The sequence below is a fragment of the Theropithecus gelada genome, chromosome 12 (assembly GCF_003255815.1).
Source record: "Theropithecus gelada isolate Dixy chromosome 12, Tgel_1.0, whole genome shotgun sequence".
Lineage (NCBI taxonomy): Eukaryota > Metazoa > Chordata > Mammalia > Primates > Cercopithecidae > Theropithecus > Theropithecus gelada.
The window spans coordinates 91973918-91999251 of NC_037680.1; the positions used below are offsets into that span (position 1 = coordinate 91973918).

At 40.1% G+C, this 25334-nt stretch overlaps 1 protein-coding gene across 11 annotated transcripts in view; it reads right to left on the reverse strand.

The window, feature by feature from the left end:
- FN1 (fibronectin 1) overlaps positions 1-25334 on the reverse strand; it is a 75713-nt gene that overhangs the window by 1288 nt on the left and 49091 nt on the right. For 3 of the 11 annotated variants that reach the window (XM_025404476.1, XM_025404474.1, XM_025404473.1), the window contains 17 exons: positions 24594-24863; positions 22779-22895; positions 21983-22147; positions 21290-21445; positions 20191-20304; positions 18785-19054; positions 17117-17304; positions 16162-16249; positions 14125-14301; positions 13239-13328; positions 12825-13004; positions 11284-11373; positions 9880-10346; positions 8269-8407; positions 5803-5967; positions 3432-3557; positions 2805-2911 (listed from right to left, as the gene is read on the reverse strand). In XM_025404476.1, coding sequence (XP_025260261.1) covers positions 2805-2911; positions 3432-3557; positions 5803-5967; positions 8269-8407; positions 9880-10346; positions 11284-11373; positions 12825-13004; positions 13239-13328; positions 14125-14301; positions 16162-16249; positions 17117-17304; positions 18785-19054; positions 20191-20304; positions 21290-21445; positions 21983-22147; positions 22779-22895; positions 24594-24863 — 2909 coding nt within the window. The remainder of the gene's footprint in view (positions 1-2804; positions 2912-3431; positions 3558-5802; positions 5968-8268; positions 8408-9879; positions 10347-11283; positions 11374-12824; positions 13005-13238; positions 13329-14124; positions 14302-16161; positions 16250-17116; positions 17305-18784; positions 19055-20190; positions 20305-21289; positions 21446-21982; positions 22148-22778; positions 22896-24593; positions 24864-25334) is intronic. The other 8 variants (XM_025404481.1, XM_025404475.1, XM_025404484.1 and 5 more) reach the window with 6 other exon arrangements.

A 25334-nucleotide genomic window follows, 5' to 3' on the forward strand; every position in this document is an offset into this window, starting at 1 on the left:
AAATTTCACAGCTTATGCACTGGCCAAATATAAGCAGTTAATCACTAAGGAAACTTTGATGATGATTTCATGCATTTATAATTCTTAGAATACATTTTGGCTTATTACCATATCTTATACCTGTATCTGTCTCTCTGTGTTGTTTCTTTTCCCCTGAAATGTCCTCTCTTCTCCTCCTATTCAAACCTTACCCATCTGCTGAGGCTCATTCCAATCCCAACTTCCTCAACAAGTTCTTTGCACTAGATGATGGAAAAGGTTTTCATAGAATCGTAGCGATTTTAAAAGGGACTTGAGATCACATGAACAAACATTGTCATTTTATAGGTAAGGAAACAAAGACCCAGAGGAGAGGAGTGACTTTGCTTAGAGGGAGCAGGGCAGTCATACAGTGGACCACTGGTGGAGTTGGGGCTGCTGCCTAGGAGGTGGGGTGACCCCGGCCATGTTCTTTCTAATGCACCACTTTGCCACTCCCTTCTTAAACTCGCCTAGGCAGAGACATGGTAGCCTTTCGTCCGGCCAGAGATGGCATGGGAGATGGAAATGGGACCAAGCTGAGCCAGTGAGGCTCCTCCCTGAGGTTTTTGCTGGAAATGGGAGGACATACATGTTCTCTTTTACTACTGTTCTTAAGCTGGGAGGGGGTAAAACTGGAGCTCACGGAGGTCAGTCATCAATGACACCATCTGCAGAGACCCCTCTGAAGCATGGCGCCAGTGCATGGGAAGGCACGAGGAGCAAGAGGGACTCCGGGCGCCATTGCTGGAGCAGCCCCTGAAGCCGGTGGGTCCTGGTTCTGTGGACCATTTTTGCTTAACTTGAGTTGGACTTTTTTTCTTACAACTAAAATGCAGCCCTGAATAATACAATCACTTTCTTTTTTATATTAGAATTTAAATGTTTTGGACATATTTCTCTGTGTAAGCGCATATGCCCCTTAATACCTAACACAATACCAGTGACTGCCTCCTTACAGAGTCATTGAATCTTCCTTTCATATGAGAAAGTAACAGTTTCCACTCCTGTCTTATGTTTCATTTAGCACTTTACTTGAGAATGGAATAAGCCTCACACATGAAAGGTTTCATGTGCATAAATAATGAGAAGATGCTGAAGTGAGACCAAAATCAACTTCCCAGCAAATTCACTCTCCATCACACATTTTTAAAACCAGAGTGACTGAATTCTAAGATCATACGATCACAGTCGTTGTAAGTGTTAATGGGAGAGAGAGAGAGAGAGAGACAGAGAGAGATACTGAATTCAATCTAAATTCCAATCTCCAATTCTCCTCCAGAATTGGGAGCACCTCCCTCCCCATGTAATCACTGGGGGTGAAACAAGATCAGAGTAGTTTCCATGGGCTGCCCCTGGTGGGGTCAAGACAGGCCCCTGAATGCCCTTGCTGCCAGATTAATTTTCCTAAAGATTAATTTTCCCAAAGACTATTTTCCATCATGTTTCTTTGCATCTTGGATACCTGTAATTGGTTAATGCCAAATGCATTCACCAGTGAGTCTCACCCTCGAGTGTGAAGCACGCCCCTCACCTACCAGGATTTGGGGAGTTGCTGGGAGGGCACGTCTTCACTGAAAACAAAGAGCTGTCACGTTCCCTTGCTTTTATTTGAGTTACGCATCATTTCGTTTTGAAATTTCAAATCATATTAGAGAAAGGCATATTATTTTTTGTTATACTGGGCATATTTTAGAAATGGTTGAGAAGTACTGGTTTAAACAATGGGCTGCCAAGGCCCTCCATAAGCCACTTCTTCCCATCTAATTTCTTACCAGAAGACAGCAGGCAGAGGGTTGGCTCACCAAAGCCCACCTGGGCCAGCTCCTTTCGATCCCAGGGGGTGTGCTTTCTGTCTCTCTGCTTTCTACCCTCTCAACTAAACCTTAGGCATCGTAAACTTCAGTCAGTTCATGCTTCTCTTTCTTGCTAATTCCAGCCTACCCAGAACTGTATTTGTCAGACCCACTTAGAACTTAATTAGCTTGACTTCGAAATATATGCTAATTTAACATCTTCAACTATATCATTAAGAGCCAAGACCATTTCCCATTTCCTCTGTTTTTCCTGTATTACTTAGCACAGTGCTAGACCTGTAACACGGATCTGTTCTGAATCAAGAGAGAGGGTGAAAGAGTGGCATTTTCTTACATCTGAGATATTATTCAAAATATTTAACAACGTTGCCATGGGGACACCAGTCCATCAGAATGGAGCTGGAGGCCTAGAGCTACACTGCACTTAACACTTTAGTTGCTGAAAAATAGAAGCAGCCTGAGAGTAGCGGGGGAGGGGATGGTCTCAGGCTGCCCAGGATGGGGAGAACTGGCTGAAATGAAACACATTCTGCTCACCACTAATTAATTTGACTAGTATCTCTGCTTCACTTTTTTTCAGTGTAAATGATATCTCTGAGATGCCAGGGAGCTTAGGAAAATGATTCTAGCATAGTATAAATGACAGGTATTGCTATTAAGAATGACTCAGGACTCATGTTTTTGGTACTCTACATGCCATTAATTCTTTCTATTACTAGAAATAGTAATTCATGCCATTCATTCTTTCTAGTACTAGAAATTACTATTACTAGAAAGAATGAATGGCATGTAAGGTAGACATAGAGCTACTCTAGAGCGCTGTGTCAGCAGCTGTATGCCAGCAAGAAACATGGTATTTTAATACTTCCGAAGGGTCTCTGCCCCTCCTGTGTGTACGACACATCCTCGCAGGAGCCCACCCTTTTTATCTTAGCTAGCTTGTAGGGAGCCTGGCACATCTGGTCTTACCCGCTGGCCTCCAAAGCATGTGCAGGAGCAAATGGCACCGAGATATTCCTTCTGCCACTGTTCTCCTACGTGGTACGTCTTCCCATCATCATAACACGTTGCCTCATCTGCATGTAGACACAAGACAGATGCACGTGTAAGCTGAGAATAATACTGCAGACTTGATCTAGGGGTGGGTTCTATTTCTGTCCTAAATTTGTATCATCACAGTGCAAATTCCACATATTTATGTGAATCATCCATAAGAGAAGTACTGCTATACAGATCTTAGGGTGGCATTTCCAAAAATTAGACTTAATATACTGGAAAGGCTCCAATGGGAAGATGGAAATCATATTTTACAAGTTGAATCTACAGACTAATAAAGCTGCTTTCTAGCATTTTACTGCAGATAATGGTCAAAATACTCATGTTGGAAAAGTGCTAAAGTGTCCTGTAATAACATTAAATCATGACTCATTTTTGAAGCTTGTCTTCACTTTCCCAAATCAAAAGACTAAGAAACCCACTGTTCACTCTTCAAGGAGACCTAAAGTCTCCGATCATTTCTGTGAATGAGAGTTACAGCCTGATAATGAAAGTGGGAACGCTTAATAAGGCAACTAAAAATGATCTGTGATGACGTACGAGGGTCACACTTGAATTCTCCTTTTCCATTCCCAAGACACGTGCAGCTCATCATCTGGCCATTTTCTCCCTGACGGTCCCACTTCTCTCCAATCTTGTAGTTCACACCATTGTCATGGCACCATCCTGTAGGGGTGGGGAAAGTCAGGACCAAAAAGTTATTTGTATATTCTGACTCACAAGACAGTGGGTGAACTGGGACATGTCACAGGGTCTTCAGAAGCACGATCTGGAAGAAACAGCAAGTTAAAGATAAAAACCCCTATAATGGGCCATTTTATTTGATTATTTTTATTTATTTAATTTATATATATATATATTTTTGAGACAAAGTCTTGCTCTGTCACCCAGGCTGTAATGAAGTGGTGCAATCTCGGCTCTCTGCAACCTCCATCTCCTGGGTTCATGCAATTCTCCTGCCTCAGCCTCCCGAATAGCTAGGATTACAGGCACTCCCCACCATGCTATTTTTTTTTTTTTTTTTTGTATTTTTAGTAGAGATGGGGTTTCACCATGTTGGGTAGGCTGGTCTCAAACTCCTGAGCTCAGGTGATCCGCCCACCTCAGCCTCCCAAAGTGCTGCGATTACAGGTGTGAGCCACCATGCCTGTCCAATGGGCCATTTCTTTGGTTGACTTTTAAAATATTATTTCTTTATCATTTACCATTTTCTAGGACATTTTTAAGATCCAATTTATTCTGCCACAATCATGACATAAGAATAGTCAAATGAAATGACTTTCATTTGAATTCTCACTATTAAGATTTAAAATTGTGGAAAACTAAAGTGGGATTGGAGTAGACTGTTAGGAATAGATCCTAGATGAAAAATCACTTTTGGATTTGCAGAAACCCTGGATACGAAATAGTTCAATTAACCATAAAACAAGGATCAGCTGATCTCTACATGCCACCACCTGTTTCAGGTACGTGGGAAGAGTAAAAAAAAAAAGAACCTGGATAAAACAAAACAAAAACAAACAAAATGCTAAATTATTGGTTATTATCCACATCAAATAAGACTGGTTCTGTGGAATATCTAAAAGTCACAGTTATATGTCTTTAACTACTATACATAAGAGATAACTTTTTAACCTCCAGGGCTTATACAACAAAACACACCTCAGAAGCTTATATAACAATATACTACTTCTTCCATTTTATCAACACTTCAGCCTGCCTTAAGTTACAAAGTAAAATAATTAGAAAACTATGACATCAAAACAAAGATTATGTAAGTTTAGCCAAAGAGTCACATAAATGAACTTGACAGCTCTGCTCCCACAATTGCATCTAAGTGCTTAAACAGGTAATAAACGTACAAACTTAAATGTAGTTCGATTTCAGGAGTTAAAAACTACCTACTTGAAGTCAAATATTAAAATTTCCAACTCCTAAACAGCATATGATGTTTTTACTGTTTTTCATTTTCAGATGGTCAAATATGGAAGTCTATATTGAAAACAGCTGGCTCTAAAATTTCAGTCTGTATTAAATGATTTCAAGTATACAAGCTAAGTAAAATACTTTGAAAATCCTTTTTTTACCAAGTCCTATATTCCAATCCCATGGGACATGATTTCTGTATGTCTATAGGTGGCTTATTTATAGGCATAATGGTCAACATCTATAAAAATGAACCAATTGTCAATAATAATCACATCTCGTAAACATAAAGAATAAATGAAAGGTTTATAAATTCTAATCCTAAATCTCAAAGCATAATAGATATTTCCTAGGCACATTTTAACTTAAAAAGTTTGAAAAATTAAAACCTATTAGAATTTAAAAATCAAACATTTATCAATTCAAGTTGATTTTTAATGATCTAAAAGCAGATTATCTGTTTTTTCTTTTATATTTCTAGCAACATTCAAGCTACCTGGGCTGTGTGTGTGAGGCAAAAGTGTGTGCATGTGTACTATGATATGTGCATGTTTGGTTTATGCTGAAGGAGACAGTGTTTTTGAGTCTAAATGTCCACCTCTGATTTCACTCAACACTAAAGATTAAAAGAGATTTGAAGTTTTTCTGTGTTTCTAATACTCTTAATTAGACCTGGTTCCAAAAGCCTTTAACTTTATCGATTTGTTTTCACAGAAAATTTCAAAAATCAAATTAGCACCATAACCTTATGTTTAATTAATGGTTGTGTTGGCATACAACCCTTGAAATGAAGCAATGTCCACCAAGTAAAATTTCCCATCATTTTTCTATGATGCAAAATATTACTTCAAGTCAAACAGTATTCCCTTGTTTGCTTCATGTTTGGAAGAACCTGTGTCTTCCAAACATGCTTCCTTGGCACATGAGTGCATGCATGGAACTGAGGAGACGAACACGCAAGTGGATGGACAAAGCAACTACTCACTAGATGAATCACATCTGAAATGACCACTTCCAAAGCCTAAGCAGTGGCACAACAGTTTAAAGCCTGATTCAGACATTCGTTCCCACTCATCTCCAACGGCGTAATGGGAAACCGTGTAGGGGTCAAAGCATGAGTCATCCGTAGGTTGGTTCAAGCCTTCATTGACTATGAAGAAAAGGAGGAAAAAGCAAAAAGAGACATCTTATTAATCGATTTGGACCATAAGAAGAAAACTGAATGATTGTATACAATGACTTAATCTAAAACAAAAATTTTAGGAGGATTAAGAGGCATTCATCTGTTCTATCAAGGCATTAACTGCTCTAAAAAACCATGCTTACATGTAGTCAGTGGACACCTGTCACAGGCATCTGACAAGAAGCCCATCTTTTATTTTTCCCTTTGTTTCTAAAATAATTGCCATTTCTGCTAAAACTACTTTATAGAACGTGGAACAGATCTTGAGGCAGTTTAAGCTAGTTGAGAACTTTAGTGGGATGCAAAGACTAGTGATGCCTCTCCACTGGTACCTGAGTGACCTTGGGCTAGCTATTTAACATTGCTCTGCCTTGCTTCCCTCATCTGCAATACTAGGAGAATAATAAAAATATCTATACCTCCTGGGGAATCTTGCGAAGATGATATAAGGTCATGAATTCAAAACATTGACCCTTTTCCAAGACTTAGAAAGTGTTCACTAAATAAAGAATAATTATTAAAGTTGTCTTTTGCTTATAATGCAAAAGTCTTAGCATTTTAATATACCATTATAATGTAATTTTCAATTTTATTATTGTAATTTTTGCATAATAGTGCAGAATACCTAGATTTTGGACACTGTTATTATAGTGGTGAGACCACTTTATCAGTGAGGTCAACGGTTCCAAACAAGAAAAAGCCCTTGGAATACAGATGATTTAGGAATGAGTAAGGGAGTGTCTTCATGTTACCTAAGATCTTATCTCTTCATGATTTGGAAAAGCTTATTTAAAAAAAAAATCTATGCAAACAAAGCATGCTTCAAACTATTCCCTAAAAATTAAATAAACTAATTTACTTTGACTTAAAGTCCCACCATGTATTTTTCTTTTTACAGTGCAAAACTCAACAGCTCAAAAGCAGTAGATATTTGAAGTGCCTAATTTTTAAAAGGCATCACCCTTGAAGAAAATAGTGTTTTGGAGAGCTAGTAAGTCTGAGACGTCTCAAAGCTGGGAGAACCTGGTTAGAATGTTCTCCCATTCTGCTGCTGGGAATAAGGAGTTTAAAAGAAAAATGGAAGGAACTTAAATTGTTCCTAGGGGTTTCTATACTCAAAAGAGCCAGGAGTTAAAATTCCATCCTAACTAAAGTTAAAGAGATGGAATCTTTTTTTTTTTTTTTAAATGACTTAGAAAAGCACGAAGACCTTTTTCCTCTTGAAAATGCTGTTCACGTGGCATTCTGCTAGTAAAATCACAAAAGGCAAAGATAAGCATTACTGTGGCTATGTAATACAACAAACACAAATTAATCTCCTCCCAACTTCTCTCCAGCCAAATGCTCAACTGCTTAATTCACAGGAATTTATACATGTAAAGCAGCACAGTCTTCTATTAGATGAGGGAAGAGACTAAAATTAAGCAACTGGCCTTAGGAATAAAATCTGTCACTTGGCAAAAACAGGACTTAGCACTCTCTGTTGGTGTGGAGTAGAGAACCCTCCTGTTGGAAGATTCGGGATTCACGGTTTTGATTATCTCCTATCTCATGTGCCTTGGTGGATCTTCAGCTGCTTCAAATTGAGAAGCCAGGTGGCACACTATTGATTTAAAAGGATTTCCCAGGTGCTACAGAGAAGAGTCAATGATCTTTTAACCTCTATAGAAGCTTTTGACCTATATAGTCAGGAAAAAAATGGAAATAACGTTGGGAAAAATGGAAATAACATTGGAAAAATGAATTAACATTGGAATAACATTCTCTGCAGACAGAAATGCACAATGGTGGTAGCATTTTATATCAGGAGCAAAAGCCAACTGTCCCCATGTCTGCAGAAAGGGTATTTTCTTTATAGGTAATCATTTCAGTATTTAAGAATCACTCAAGAGGACAGCAGCATGGTGAGATGGAGAGGGTCTGGGGAAAGACATCAGGAAACCTGTGCCCTATATCAACTCAGATACTCACAAGTAAGGACTCAGAGTGTTGTACTAAATAATATTTGAAGTCCCTTCCAGATCTATAATCATATCACCATTTGACAGTCTGTCAATTACGTATGCATTTTGTGAAGACAACAGGATATGGCAGGAGGTGAGGGAGAGATTAATTTAATACAAAGTTGCTCATTTATTTCATGTTGATGTGTTGCATTATTTCCCAAAGATAAAAAGACAATGGCAGCAAAGGTACAGTCAACAGAAAAGCCCATCTCTGGTGTAGAGCAGAGGGGAGCCTGTGTCTTAATAATACGTGTTTACATACCAGAGTTGCCCACGGTAACAACCTCTTCCCGAACCTTATGCCTCTGCTGGTCTTTCATTGCCTCCACTATGATGTTGTAGGTGGCACCTCTGGTGAGGCCTGTCAGAGTGGCACTGGTAGAAGTTCCAGGAACCCTGAACTGCAATTATTGGTACATCCAAAGCAGAGAAAAAGCATTATAGTGAGGAATGACATGGGCTCTCCTCTTACCAATAACCCTCACTGTTTAAACAAAGCAAAGGAAGACAATAAACAAAAAAAAAAAAAAAAGAGGAGGGTATAGTGGTCCTAACCAGCGGAGGAGAGAAATGGAACAAGGATAGGGGCTAACATTCCTGCCAGATTTTCCTGCCAACAATCTACCTATGTGGTCCGTAGTTAGCAGGAGCCCTCGACAATACTAGAGACGGCCTGCCCTTGATCTTGCTTCAGTCGCAGGTCTGCATAAGCCCTCTGGAAGCTCTGGCCATGTTTGCTTGACATAAAACCTGGACACTGCACTATATGGGAGACACAGTCATGCTACTCCAGGAGATATCTGACCCCAGTGTGGAGTCCTTAAAACAGTTGGGCAAATCCTCAAACCTGTGTTTCTAAGCTCATAAATTTCCTCCAGTGTTGTCAGTTTTTAAATTCTACCACTTTCGAAAAATAACAACATAATAAAAATTGATACTGTCAGTGGGCCGGGTACAGTGGGTGGCTCATGCTTGTAGTCCCAGTACTTTGGGAGGCCAAGGTGGGTGGATTACGAGGTCAGGAGATTGACACCATCCTGGCCAACATCGTGAAACCCCGTCTCTACTAAAAATAGAAAAATTAGCTGTGTGTGGTGGCACGTGCCTGAATCTCAGCTATTTGGGAGGCTGAAGGAGGAGAATCGCTTGAACCAGGGAGGTAGAGGTTGCAGTGAGCCAAGATCACGCCACTGCACTTCAGCCTGGGCAACAGAGCAAGACTCTGTCTTGGGGAAAAAAAAAAATTGATACTGTCAACACAAAGAATATACGTTTTAGAGAATCAATCACTTATCAGCTGCTATGCACAGCTTAGCCTGTTTTTTTTCTATAGACATATTGTAGATAGTGGGGTTCTTCAAGGACAAATCGCAAAGGTAGTGTTGTAGACTGATGCACACAAATGGAGATTCAGGTAGAATGTTTTTCTTTCTTTTCTAGAATCATCTCTTTGTCCTTACTCAAAAAGGAACCTCAAATGTGTGAGAATAATAGAAATAGTTTCATTTTCTCTATGAAATAAAAGCTAGTGTCTCTCTGGTATATCCTCCAAAGTAGAGCCATGTCGGGATTTAAAAAAAAAAAAAAAAAAAAAAAAAAAAAAAGGGCTTAAATGTGCCATCTTCTAAGAGGTTCTAGAAGGAAAGCCACTTTTTTTTTTTTTTCCTTCAAAAGACGGGGTTTCACCACGTTGGCCAGGCTGGTCTTGAACTCCTGACCTCAAGTGATCCACCTGCCTTGGCCTCCCAAAATGCTGGGTGAGCCACTGCACCCAGCCATGAAGCCACTTTTTATCTGAGGGCTGGTCACTTCAGTTACCTAACTTACTCCTTTCTGTGCTGCTCCATGAGAAGTGAAGAGAAAAATTAATTACCTGTAAGGGCTCTTCGTCAGTGCCAACAGGATGACATGAAATGATGTACTCAGAAGTGTCCTGGAATGGGGCCCATGAGATGGTTGTCTGAGAGAGAGCTTCTTGTCCTGTAGAGGCATTTGGATTGAGTCCCAGCCCATGTGGGTAGAGGTGATAGTCTACGTCTTCCCTAGGGATGTGACCAATTTGAATCTCCTCACCTACATTCGGCGGGTATGGTCTTGGCCTATGCCTTATGGGGGTGGCTGTTGTGGGAGGTGTGGTCCGCCTAAAACCATGTTCCTCAAAGATCATTTGTTGCCCAACAGTGGGTTGCTGACCAGAAGTGCCAGGAAGCTGAATACCATTTCCAGTGTCATACCCAGGGTGGGTGATGAAAGGGGTCTTTTGAACTGTGGAAGGAACATCCAAGATCTCTGGTCCATGAAGATTGGGGTGTGGAAGGGTTACCAGTTGGGGAAGCTCGTCTAGCCAAGAGAGGTTAGAGCCAAAAAAGCAAAGCGCATTAAGCTCCAAGAAGCAGCAGCAATAATCATCATCTATTCAGGCAACAATGAATGTTCACCAATGTGATAAAAAGCCCTCAGAAAATGAGCAGTTCTGAGATCACGAAACACTTTTTCCAGAAAGAAATCTTTAGGATTTTTCTCAAAGGTTTCTTTATAGTTTAGAAAGAAAAAAGTGTTAGTATGAATTTATCATACACACAGCTTTAAACCGCTGGGCCCCTTAGAAGCTGCCTCTGCTCAAATTAAACCTGATGGAACCGAAATGTGCATTCTCTTTCTTTCTTTTTTAAATTTTGAGAAGCAAGTTGTAGGAAGTAGAATCCAGACTAATCATATCAGTGTCTTAAGTATGAGAATTACAGAGGTTTGGCTCAACAGTTTTTCATGGTTTGAAATGGTAAAAATAGATAAAACACACATTCATTTTTTAAATTTTCCTATCACGACAGCATTTTCTTGAAATTAAAACTGGGTGCAAAAGCAAGACATTATTTAGCTCGAAGTTGTAGAAACCAAACAATAAACAAAGATAAATGTGAGAGGTTTCTCTTCCTCCTTTAAAAAAGGAAACATTTTAAAATTCAACAGAAGGTATAAAAGAAGAGCAATGATAGCAACTTGGTTTTACATTTTAGCATCTTGTTTGAATTTTTAAAAGGCGAATAACAAGGCTTTATATTGAGTGGCTGTAGTAAAGAAAAAAAATAAAACCAAACTCTGCAGTGCATGTTAAATTATTCCTACTATTACAGAATACAATATATACACTATGCTGTTAGAAAAAAAATCACAAGAAATGCATCAAAACACGGAGAACCTTTTCATATTGCAAGATTGCTCATCTGTTATTAGTTTTGTCCTAACTTTCTCCTTGTTACCTGCAAGGTACTCTTACCTGTCTTTTTCCTTCCAATCAGGGGCTCGCTCTTCTGATTATTCTTCAGGGCAATGACATAAATTGTATATTCGGTTCCCGGTTCCAGGCCTGAAGGGAGAATAGAACCATCACATTATGTCAATGGGCTCAGCTAGTCAAGTGGAAGTCGGTCTCACCAGCAGATGCTACTGGGAGGAGGCACTTCCTCTCCAGCTGGCTGTTGGCCTCTTGAAGGTAAAATCAACTTCACTTTTCCTCCATAAACACCTAAATATCCTGCATATAAAGTGCACATCGCAAAGTACTTGTCTGACTGTCATATCTGACACCTGAATAGACACTTTTTGGGTACCTTTTCCAGAGTATTCTTTTACCATGTGGTCTTATTTGCCTTTTTGAATTTAAGAAAATCTATCAGCATCATATACCACCAGTCCTGCAGATTATATACATGAATCTACTTAGACCTAATAACCAAGTGGTCCTCAGTGGCAGATCAATGAAAAGCAAAACTCAAGGCAAGTGAAGGGTAAGAGAGATTGGCCAATCTTTGTACAGCCTCTGTGGGAAGTGTCTAGTTCAATTCCTCTCATATCTGCTTCTATTTTCCTGTTCTCCCGAGTTTTAAAAAGGCAGTGTGTCCTTCTAATGTCTGTATGTTCTATGGGAATTTTAAAGTCTAGGTGATACTCTATACAGACTGATATGGTTTGGCTCTGTATCCGCATCCAGATCTCATCTGGAATTGTGATCCCCATGTATTGAGGAGAGGAGGTGATTGGATCATGGGGGTGGTTCCCCCAGGCTGTTCTCATGATAGTGAGTTCTCACAAGATCTGATAGTTTTGTAAGTATCTGGAATTTCCTCCTTTGTGCTTCTCTCTCCTGCTGCCATGTAAGACATACCTGCTTTCCCTTCCACCATGATTGTACATTTTCTGAGGCCTCCTCAGCCATGCGGAAATGTGAGTCAATTAAACCCCTTTATAGCAGTGTGAAAACAGACTAATACACATAGTTTAAAAATTTCATCTCTTGGGCAAAAATAATACTAGAGACTTATAGTCTTTCCCACCAAGGTAATCAACTTTTATTCGCCATTCCAGGTATTCTTTCTGATGTGGGTGGTTGGGATTGCTGTGCCTCAAGACCTATCCTGTGATAGTGGTCAATGGCAGGTGGTACTCTGGCAAGTCCTGCAAGAATGCCATATCTATAGAGATCTGAGTGTAATGACAGAATCACTATCAGCTAGTTTGCTTTGAAAAATATCTTTCTCCAGGACTGAATTGACAGGTATCTGGCAAACTTGCAACAAAAGGAAAACATGAGTCTAGTCATGCCATTTAGGACAGTCTTGAAATTGCATTTTCCTTCACTCATGCCTTCTGGGATGTATTGAACTGTACCACTCCTACACAGAGAATGCTTTTTGAGGTTATCAGGAACAGGGTTTTGCATTCTCATGACACAGTATCAAAGACGCAGCGGGCGTTTTCTAAGGACTTCATGTGCCCTAGGTAGTAAAAAGGAAAATGACAGCATGGAAGCAGCAATACCAGTAATAGTAGCCTCTGTGACACCAGGGCGGGGCCGAGGGACCACTTCTCTGGGAGAAGACCCAGGCTTCTCATACTTGATGATGTAGCCGGTGATCCTGGCACGTGGCGGCTGCCACGATACCAGCAAGGAATTGGGTGTGGTGGCCAGGAAACGCAGGTTGGATGGTGCATCAATGGCTGAAAGAAAGAAAATTAAGTCTCTAAGAAGGCAAATAACCAAGAAAATTATTCCCACACTTTTCTCCCTAGCCCTTCTAAACACACTTAAAAGAATCCGAGAATACTGTAAACCGGAAACAGGATTCTCGGGAATCTATAATACAAAAATATCCGCCTCACTTTTGTTTTTTGAGTTCATGAGACTGACTGCATACAAGTCAGTGGCATTTCCTCAGTAGAAGGTATAGTTACCAGTGGAGGCGTCGATGACCACAGGGGAACTCCGGGCATTGTCGTTCAGGGTGTACAGGTAGATCTTGTAGTCAGTGCCTGGTTGTAAACCTGGGATTTGAGAAGAGATGATTTTTACCAGTTCTTGCTTTACTAGGAGAATTCTCAAGCTCGCCTGCAGTTTTTCTGGGTTCCTCTATCATCCCATATTTATATAGACTATCAAAGTGGTCCACATTTGAACAGTAAAGTAGAGCATGGTATGGATGTAACTGTTAACAAGAAATGTATCTTGAAAGTGAATCACTGATGCAGATAAGGACACTGGCTAAAGTAAATTCTGGAATGCAAAAATGCTATATTGCTATATTGGAAGAGGCAACATTCATTGCACAATGAGGGGCGGCCATTTATTGAGGTTTTCTCTTTATAGTAATCAGATGATCAATAGCTGAGCCTTGGAATCACAATTTTAAAAAACTGAAAAAGACCTCAGATATTGAATATTCTTTGGTTACCACTTTGACCTTTATTAAGTAGTATCATTTACTTTTATATTAACTATGCTTTTTAATCTATACTAATGCTAAGATCTATACATCACTGTTTTTTATTTCTTTTAGTTTTAAACTTTGTGTTATAATTTTTTAAATAAGAAAGGGCACAATGATGAAAGATCAAACTTGTTGAATGAAACTTATGCCATTTCCATGACAAATATTACACAAAATCAGGCATTCAAAAGACAAAACAATTTCTGATCATAGCATGAAAATAACGTTCTAAAACTGGGTTATGATAACACTGAAAATAAATTTTATCAGTGTCAGTCTTAGAGCAATTAATAAGTCAGTTTACATTGTGGATATTTTTTAACAAATGTGGTTAGCACAATGAGTTCCCTGACCTGTGATGGTGTAGCTTCTGACATCTGGCTTGATGGTTCTCTGGATTGGAGTCTGGCCATTGGCTGGAACAGCATCAACTTGGAAGCCAGTGATCGTCTCGGTCTTGGTTCTCCAGCTAATGGTGATGGTGGTCTCAGTAGCATCTGTCACACGAGCCCTTCTTGGTGGGCTGACATCTGCACAGGAGCATAACTAGAGATTAGTGCCTGCTTGGCTCATCCTTGTAAAGTTTTGGTATTTTAAAATGTTTCCTTGGTATATATCAAATTCATCCATTTCAAGAAATATATAACTAGTAATGTGTAGATTATCTCCTTTGGCATTCAGAGAGAAAGGTCAACTGCAATTAGAAAATATGAAAAATCTACCTCTCATACACTTTATTTTGAAGAACTGAAAAGCTTTATGGATACTACCAGTGGTTCCTGGGGCTGGCTTTTTAGTATCTACAAATATTTCAATAAATATTAAAATCATTAATGCATTATAATGTAAAAATGTGTGGTAGGAGTTATAACATGGCCAGCTAACAATTGTATGTGTGTGTGTGTGTGTGTGTATGTGTGTGTGAGAGAGAGAGTGTGTGTATGTCCGTGTGTGTCTAATATTACTGCAAGTATTTTGTCTTTTCTCTCAACAGGTAAAATGCCATCCTTCTTTGATAAACGATGAAACTTTGACACTTTACCTGACTTTTGAAAAGGCATATATCAAGTTATTGATATAACAGAAGACTAGAATCTAAGCCTGATTTTGGTCTAATGGTTACTGTGCTGTGATATAATTTGGATATTTGCTCCTGTCCAAATCTCTGTTGAGTTGTAATCCCCAATGCTGGAGGTGGGGCCTGGTGAGAGGTGTTTGGATCATGGGGGCACATCTCTTGTGGCTTGGTGCTCTCTTTATGACAGTGAGTTCTCAAGAGATTGGGTCATTTAAATCTGTGGAGTCATCCCCCACAACTCTCTCTCTCTCTCGATCTTGCTTTTGCCACAGCCATGTGATGTGCCTGCTCCCCCTTGGCCTTCCATGATGATGGCAAGCTTCCCAAGGCCTCCCTAGAAACCAAGATACCAGCACCATGCTTCCTGTAAAGCCTGCAGACCTGTGAGCCAGTTAAGCCTCTTTTCTTTAGAAATTACCCAGTCTCGGCCGGGCGTGGTGGCTCAAGCCTGTAATCTCAGCACTTTGGGAGGCCAAGACGGGCGGATCACAAGGTCAGGAGATCGAGACCATCCTGGCTAACCCGGTGAAACCCCGTCTCTACTAAAAAATACAAAAAGCTAGCCGGGCAAGGTGGCGGGCGCCTGTAGTCCCAGCTACTCGGGAGGCTGAGGCAGGAGAATGGCGTGAACACGGGAGGCAGAGCTTGCAGTGAGCTGAGATCCGGCCACTGCACTCCAGCCTGGGCGACAGAGCGAGACTCTGTCTCAAAAAAAAAAGAAAAAAAAAAAAAAGAAATTACCCAGTCTCAGGTATTTCTTTATAGTAATGCAAGAATGGCCTAATGTGCATTGTTAAGATATAGCAGAAGCCAGTGGGGTCTCCCCAAGCTTAGCTCTATGAAAACAAATTCTAACAAGTAGAGCATAAACTAGATGTCAGTCCTAGTCCATAACATCAACATTATAAGCTGATGAAGTGATTCCATTTTATGGGTCAGTAGACCCCTTTCTGAAGGAGTATAAAAGATGACAGTCATGCGTCAAAAAGACAATCAAATTGATTTTCAAATTAGGACTCATTCCACTGTTAACATATATAGCTTAAAAAGCATTTTTTATTTATTTATTTATTTATTTATTTATTTATTTATTTATTTATTTATTTATTTATTTATTTATTTATTTTAAGAGACAGGGCCTTACTATATTGCCCAGGTTGGTCTGAAACTCCTGGCCTCAAGTGATGCTCCCACCTCAGCTTCCCAAAGTGCTAGGATTTTAGGCATGAGCCACTGAACCTTGCTGATTTACCATTCTTTAATTTTGGTCTATACAGAAGGTTTGTCGATATGAAGAGATTTTATTGCTTACTCTCTAGAGTGGTGACAACTCCCTGAGCTGGTCTGCTTGTCAAAGTGTCCTTAAGAGCATAGACACTCACTTCATATTTGGTGGCCACCTAGAGAAATAAGGGCATGGTGAGCGTTAGCAGTGTCATGAACTGAAACCCAGGGAGTTTCACTACAGCATTAGGTAAATACAATGATTAGAAAATAAAAAATAAACAAACTAGCAAAACTCACAACCTTGTAAATTCCTTGATTTCATTCCTACAGTGCAGGTGATCAATGTATTTAATTTATCAATTTTAAAATGCTCTTAGCGGTTAAGCTTAAGTAAGCCATAGATTACATACTTAAACTAAGCTGGTAAAAAAATGAGGAAAGTGGGTATTAGCATATTTTTCTTTTTTATGATCTGACAGGTGCAAATCATAATTTTTTCCTTATCATAGAGAGGCAAAAAGAATGTTCCATTTTGTCTCTGAACAATCTTTCTGTAGTTTCCCCTGAAATTGACCTTACGTTAAGAGCTACATCAATCCCCTAGGTTCCTAGCAGTTTTCTGCATGTATGTCTGGAAGGTTTTTAAAATGTTTTAATGAGGGTAGGGTCAAGGTAAACTGGTACAAACTGTAAAATATTCTTTACCAAGATAACAGAGCTCAGAAAATGCATAACTAAGTCGATTTATGCATTCAAGCAATGGATATGTAAATTGTCCCCCACAACCTTTTAAAATAAGCACAATACATCTAAAAGAGCTGAACAAAATCCAAAGCTGTTTATAAAATTCTGTCCCAATGGTTACCTGGAAAACTTAGGTCAACATAAAGGAATTCTATTGATATGAAGTTACAATAAGAGTATTTGATGCACAGGAAAAGAATAGTTAGATTTATTATTACATTATATTTTCACCACCTTAGAAACTGTATTAGACATGGTCTCCATCTTTATTCCAATGAACAAAGGTCACGTCTTACCATAAGTCCTGATACAACCACGGATGAGCTGTCAGGAGCAAGGTTGATTTCTTTCATTGGTCCGGTCTTCTCCTTGGGGGTCACCCGTACTCGATATCCAGTGAGCTGAACATTGGGTGGTGTCCACTGGGCGCTCAGGCTCGTTGGTGTGACCTGAGTGAACTTCAGGTCAGTTGGTGCAGGAATAGCTGTCGGGATTGTCATTGGTTAGAGGTTATCTTATAGGAAATGGGGAAAAAGGAAAATAAAGTGGGTTCCAAGAAGTAGAATGGATTGTTCTTGTTGGGTTAGGTGGGTTCCCTGGTCAAGCAAAGATTCAGTACGAGAAAGTACAATAAGGGATGTAAAATGAAGAAAGTGTTTGCTGAGAAATGTGTTTTATATCCACCAATTCTCAGAATCACTGAAAACATTTGGATAAATGCCAGAACTCTAAGAGATTTTAGGTTTTAGAAGTTTTTTTGCTTTCCCTTAAAAAAAAGTTATATTGCCTTATTGACCATTATGATTTATTTTCCCTTTGTATGGAAAAATAAGCAGTAGCCCTTTTTCTTTCTTAAAATTTTTAATTAACTTAGAAACAGGGTCTTGCTCTGTCATCCAGGCTGCAGTGCAGTGGAGCTGTCATAGCTCATCGCAGCCTTGAACTCATAGGCTCAAGCGATCCTGTACCTCACCCTCTTGACTAGCTGGGACTACAGGCATGTGTCACCACACCTGGCTAATTTTTTCATATTTTTTGTAGAGATGGGGTCTCACTTCATTGCCCAGGCTGATCACGAACTCCTGGCCTCAAGCAATGCTCCCACCTTGACCTCCCAAAGCACTGGGATTACATGTGTGAGCCACTGCACCCGGCCTCCTTTTTCTACATAAAGTATCTTTGTATGGATAACCATTTCACACAGTATTCCATCCAAAAAAGAGAGAATAATGTTTTTATTGTCTCTTTATTTGGACCCTATGACAGATATGGCTGCTAAATTTGATGTTCTCTCTGTAATGCGGCATAAGAAGAAAATTGGCTCCCAACAGAAGCAGAAAAGAGAAGCGAAAAGCAATAATACAGACTGTCACCTCTAGGGTTTATGCTGTCACTAGGATACATCTTTAGCATTCTACTCTGCTTCAGAAATAAAGCACAAGAGCTAAAGTATTATGGAAAGCAATTGCCCTATTGATTGTTTCCTATGTGTCTGAATCACAATCATTTAAGCTAATTATACACCAGCGCATGACATCTAACCAGAGAAGAAAGGTCTTACCCATGTGTGCTCAGAATCATGCTGCTATGAAATGCCCCAGTTTGGGTTCCTTTTTATAAGTAAGCTGTATGATGCCAAACTTCTTTCCTTTATACATAGTGAGGGTAATCACAGGGAGTCAGAGCTTAGGAAATAATCCACAATTTTAGTATCCTCTTCAAACGTCTCGTTTTATGGTCTTGTTTATAAGCCAAGATACTCCAAAATTTCTTTTTATCAGACTTGTTTACTTAAATATCACCTCAGTTTTATTGTTTCTTACCATTCCTCTTTAAAGAGGATCTTTCCTAATAATTTTTTTCACCCTTACACGGGAATCAATAGCCCAGTGAAGTATAATTCATTCAGCAGGGCATAAAGCCGCTGCTCCCATGGGCACCTGGTGGTGCAATTAACCATATACCTGTGGACTGGGTTCCAATCAGGGGCTGGCTCTCCATATCATCGTGCAAGGCAACCACACTGACTGTGTACTCAGAACCCGGTCTGAGGCCTTGCAGCTCTGCAGTGTCTTCTTCACCATCAGGTGCAGGGAATAGCTCATGGATTCCATCCTCAGGGCTCGAGTAGGTCACCCTGTACCTGGAAACTTGCCCCTGTGGGCTTTCCCAAGCAATTTTGATGGAATCGACATCCACATCAGTGAATGCCAGTCCTTTAGGGCGATCAATGTCTGTTAGGCAAATTAATGGTAAGAGGTTATGTGAAAAGCAAGTTGTGAAATAAGCATTTTTATAACATGCAAAGCAGTTTTGCAGATACCATTTTCTTTGACGAAGTCCAATTAACCCACTGTCAAATGGAAAATCACTTAAACACTTGCTTAATCTTTCTTGGTTTAGAAAATATGCAATGTTGCATCACTTATTAAAACATAGGTGTATGTGAGATAAGCAGATACCCTGCAAAACGTCCCCACAATGGCAATGTATTTATATTAATTTAAAGATATTCTACTACCATTTGATTTTACAATGTGATGTTAGTCTCATAGACCTGGATTTTCTATACCTTGGAAGTGGTAAAGCTGATTTGCAACGTCAGATTCAAATTGTTATAATTGTTCTTTTTTTTTTTTTTTGAGATGGAGTCTCCCTCTATCATCCAGGCTGGGGTGTAGTGGCATGATCTCAGCTCACTGCAACTTCTGCCTCCCAGGTCCAAGCAATTATCCTGCCTCAGCCTCCTAGTAGCTGGGATTATAAGCACGTGCCACCACGCCTGGCTAATTTTTGTATTTTTAGTAGAGGCGGGGTTTCACCATGTTGGTCAGGCTGGTCTTGAACTCCTGACCTCGTGATCCTCCTGCCTCGGCCTCCCAAAATGCTGGGATTACAGGCATGAGCCACTGCGCCTGGCCCTATAATTGTTCTTACACTCTTCTTTTCTCGTCTCTATTAAGCATTTATAGTACACTCTGGTCCAGCCGTAGTCCTTCAAATGCCCCAAACATAACAGCTACATGAGGCACACTTCAATCAGCTTTACCATCCAGTTGTAGAAAAGACGGTCTAGGAAAATTTTTTGTAGATTTGCTATAGGCAAATAAGATTTCGCTGAGGCCATTTGAGCAAAAGAAATTCAAAGCACAGCAACTAACTATGGTAGTTTCACAACTTCTTTCTCTATAAATTCCTTGCTTGGCACCGAGAAGGAAAAAAGATGTTCGTAAAGGGCTCAGCTCAAGACATAAACTAACCAACAAGTTGACTTTCCCTATATGTAATTGCAAAAGACATGTGGCGGGCATTCAGACACCCAAGAACAAAATTCGACTTTGAAAATGGAAACCAAGCAGTGGTTACGTACTGGTTACTGCAGTCTGAACCAGAGGCTGACTCTCTCCGCTTGGATTCTGAGCAAAGACACTAACCACATACTCCACTGTGGGCTGCAAGCCTTCAATAGTCATTTCTGTTTGATCTGCAAAGGGAGTGAAAAGCAAATACGATACCCACGTCATCCACTATAAAGTCCTCCAGGTGGCTTCTAGAGTTTGGTAGTGAACATATGGTGGCCTAGAATTTTTTTTTGCAGAATTGTAACAAAAATATGGAGGAGTCAGACTTTGATTTCCTCTTGGACAAACCTGTTCATTGCTAATACAAATTACCATATGGGAGTGAAGTCACACTCAAGGATAAGTTCTAAAACTTAATATGATGCCCCCAACAATTAGTGATACTGCTCTCAGAAAAAATGAAAATTAACTTGACTTTAATAAATTGCCTTAAGATCCTAATTTCACAAGTATTCTATTTAAAAACAAAGACAACATAGCTAAAAGGATCTGAAAAAGTCAGTTAGGCCATTTCTCTTTTTAATGTGAATGATAAACAAAACCAGAAGGGTGAATTTAATAATTTAAGATGCCCATATCACTAAATAGAACTATCCATGTTAAAACAGAAATGCACTTAAGACTTCTACTGTGAAGAGGGTTGATAACGATCTTGAGCCCTGAATTCATGAATGGGGAAAATGATGACATAGGACAAGAATTACATAGTACTCACAACAAGGTAGCCATTTACATAAAAAAGAATATTAGATGCTACCCCATCTATCCTGTTGTATATGAGATGCAGATTATTCTTTTTTTTCCTGAGATGGAGTCTCTCACTCTGTTTCCCAGGCTGGAGTGCAGTGGTGCTATCTCGGTTCACTGCAACCTCTGCCTCCAGGGTTCAAGCCATTCTGCCTCAGCCTCCTGAGTAGCGGGGATTACAGGCAGGAGCCACCATGCCCAGCTAATTTTTTGTATTTTTAGTAGAGATGAGGTTTCGCCATGTTGGCCAGGCTGGTCTTGAACTCCTGACCTCAAGTGATCTGCCCGCATCAGCCTCCCAAAGTGCTGGGATTACAGGCATGAGCCACCACGCTCGGCCAAGATGCAGATGATTCTTACCTGGACCTGCAGTTTTAGTTTTTGTTGGTCCTGGTCCATTTTTGGGAGTGGTGGTTACTCTGTAACCAGTAACAGGGGAACTTGAAGGCAGCCACTTGACACTAATGCTGTTGTCCTGAACATCGGTCACTTGCATCTGTGATGGTTTGTCAATTTCTACATATAAAAGCAGGGAGAAACCGGTGAAGCCCCAGTCCTTGGAGAAAAGATTGGGCAAGCCCTCCTCTCTAGGTCTGCTATATGTTCGAATGATCTCTTACATGAGAAAGGTATTTCTTCTTGAAAGAACACAGAGAGAGCTTTTAGAGGGATGGGGCAGGCATCTCAATACCATTTCCTATTTTTGAGATGGCTGCTTCATCCACAAAGAAGCTACATTCCACAAGCAGATACCTGTCATCCTACTTTATCAACTCATCCATTCTTTTCCAACAAATATTTATTGAACACTCTCCATGCCCGTCTTATTGCAGACATGTGGAATAGATCAACAAAACTGACAAAACGTCCTGCTCTTGGGGTGCTTCCTTCTTTATCTGGCTCAAAACTCTGTTAGCTGCAGGTGTTAGCTGCAGTTTGTTGTCTCATTAAAAAGGAAAATCTATTCCACAATGAGAAAAATACCTTGGGAGAACATTGTAAAAAACTATCTGAATAAATAAGCTGATGTCACCCCAGAGTAGAAGTTTGTACCTGTTCGGTAATTAATGGAAATTGGCTTGCTGCTTGCGGGGCTGTCTCCACGGCCAGTGACAGCATACACAGTGATGGTATAATCGACTCCAGGTTTAAGGCCACTGATGGTAGCTGTAGACTTGCTCCCAGGCACAGTGAACTCCTGGACAGGGCTATTTCCTCCTGTATGAAAAGGGGTTAGTTCAGAGTGTGAGGGGCTTAGAGCTACTTGGGTATTACTGATTAATTGAATTACCACATTTATAGCAGCACGTAAATCACATCTTCTTGCTTATTCCCTTTTAAAGAGCACTCTCTTGAACAGAAAGAGGTACTTATGCACGTAGCAAACCTTGGTAAGTGTATAAACATTGAGAGAAAATTACAGTTAGCGCTATTTTAACATTTCAGCTTTAAAATGCCACTGACTCAGGATTGCACGCATTGTGTCCTTTTTAAAAATTTTAACGGAATAAATTCCTGTTAAATAAAATTTGGAAAATATAGAAAAGTAAAGAGAAGAAAAAATAAAAATCACTTATTTCCACCACCGATAATATGTCTGTGAATTTACAATCCTTTTATTTCCTCCACTCTGCTGTTCCCCCTCTAGTTGTATTATATAAACAACTTTTTATTTGGCTTTTAGAACAAATTATATCATCTATATCTTCCATATTTTCTTGGAAAAAACCAGGGCTCCATTGAATGGACTTGCCAACATTTCTTTAATTCTTTGTTCACTGTTGGGCTTTCAGGTTATCCACAACAGTCTGATTTAATCAGAGTGTAAAATAGCATTTTACTGCCGTACCTGTTTCTCCATAAGTGATCCTGTAATATCTCACAGTGACAGCAGGAGCATCCCAGCTGATCAGCAAGCTGGTGGGGGTCGCAGCAACAACTTCCAGGTCCCTTGGAACATCAGAAACTAGAAAAAAAAACGGGAAACTTTTCACATCCGTAATTTTCAAACAATACTCAGATTTATTCTTTGTTTATTTTCCAAATAATTGTCTTAATGATTCCTTCATACAGTAATGTAAATAATATGTGTAATTAGCAGAATTTAATATTATGACGAATTCAAGATAAGGGGTTACAGAGCCCATTCAAATTGTGATAAAATGATTATTTCAAATTTAGGGAAGAATTTTTTTCCCTCAACATTGTGTTTGGAAAAATTTCAAAACTACAGAAAAGTTTAAAAAAATGTAATACAAGGCCGGGTGTGGTGGCTCACACCTGTAATCCCAGCACTTTGGGAGGCCGAGGCGGGCAGATCATTTGAGGTCAGGAGTTCAAAACCAGTCTGGCCAACATGGTGGAATCCCACCTCTACTAAAAATAAAAAAATTAGCCGGAAGTGGTGGTGGGCGCCTGTAATCCCAGCTACTTGGGAGACTGAGGCAGGAGAATTGCTTGAGCCCAGGAGGCAGAGGTTGCAGTGAGCCGAGATCCTGCCATTGCACTCCAGCTTGGGTGACAGAGCAAGACTCCATCTCAGGAAAAGAAGAAAAAAAAAAGTAATACAATGAACACCTATATACCCTTCCCTTAAGTATTTGTCTCTGGCTTGACAACTTGAGACTAAAATACAGGTATGATGCTACTATTCCCCTAAGTACTTCAGCCTCTATCTGCTAAGAACAATGACACTGTTACCCTAAAATTATATTTTTAAAGGTACTTTGAAAAAGTGTTCAGTTTTCTACATTTTTTTTTTTTTTTGAGACAGATTCTTGCTCTGTTGCCAAGATGGAGAGCAGTGGAACAATCTTGGCTTACTGCAACCTCCGCCTCCTGGGTTCAAGTGATTCTCCTGCCTCAGCCTCCGAAGCAGCTGGGACTACAGGCGCATGCGACCACGCCCAGTTAATTTTTGTATTTTTAGTAGAGACAGGGTTTCACCATGTTGGCCAGGATGGTCCCGATCTCATGACCTCGTGATCCACCCGCCTTGGCCTCCCACAGTGCTAGGATCAGAAGCGTGAGCCATTGCACCTGGCCCCCCCCCCCTTTTTTTTTTTTTTTTTGAGACAAGGTCTTGCTCTGTCACGCAGGCTGGAGTGCAATGGCTTGATCTCAGCTCACTGCAACCTTTGCCTCCCGGGTTCAAAGATTCTCCTGCCTCAGCCTCCCGAGTAGCGGGAATTACAGGTACATGCCACCACACCTTGCTAATTTTTGTATATTTAGTACAGATGGGGTTTCACTGTGTTGGCCAGGCTGGTCTTGAACTTCTGACCTCAAGTGATCTGCCCACCTCGGCCTCCCAAAGTGCTGAGATTACAGGCGTGAGCCACCACATCTGGCCAATTTTCTACATTTTCAATAAAACTTGTGTTATTAGAAATGCATAAATGCCCAAATCAAGTGAGAAATTTCTTGAGAGGAAAAAAATGATCTTCTTTACTGCTACCATGCCTGGACTTCTTTACCATATTCTAAGAGAGGTGTTTCTCCACACATTCCCTTTCCTCTCCGTGTCCCATGACAGTGATCTTTTTTTTTTTTTTTTTTTTTTTTTAAAAGAGCTGATGACAGACAACAGCAAGCTACTTTACAGAATCTACCAACTGGGTAGGAAAGTCTTCTGAGTTTCTTTGCAGACCAGAAAACAAGTTACCTGTTGATTGTTGGCCAATCAATAAGGGACTTTCCTCTCTGCCATTAAGAGCAACGATGCTGACCACATACTCTGTGCCTGGAGTGAGGTTGGTGAGGGTGATGGAATTCCGAGAGGGGGGCACCCGATCTTCTCGAGGTCTCCCGCTAACGTGCTCAGGGTGATGGCGGATCCTGTAGCCAGTGATGGTGGCTCGAGGAGCAATCCAGTGCACAGTAAAAGAGTTGGCGGTAATATCAGAAAAGTCAATGCCAGTTGGGGAATCAAGACCTGTTGTTCCCACCCAGGGGAGGAAGAGAAAAAAGAAGAAAAGATACCACCAGTTTAGGAAGTGAAGAAGGTGTAGGGGAAATTAACGTACATCCAACATTTCATTCCTGTCTCATCAATACCATGATTTGCCATAAACCTCAGAGCAAGATGTACTGATTCTAAGCTACATATGAATTTTAAAATCTTAAATTGACTCACTTCAAAATAGCCAGCTCAAGCACTCATTTTTTTCTTTTGCTAAGTAATTCAAGCAATTTTTAGGGGTTATTACAGTAGGTTTCTGTGTTACATTTGGAGATAAGTGTTCAAGATCTTCTGAGAATTGACATTTTCAAATTCTTCAGTGTTTAAGTATTCTATGTTTCTATCCTGTAAGTGTATCCTTCCAAGTAAAGCAAGATCTGCCCACTCTCAAGGTAAATGTTTGACTCTCAGAGAAGCCTCCTAAGCTCAAGAGGGAATGTATAT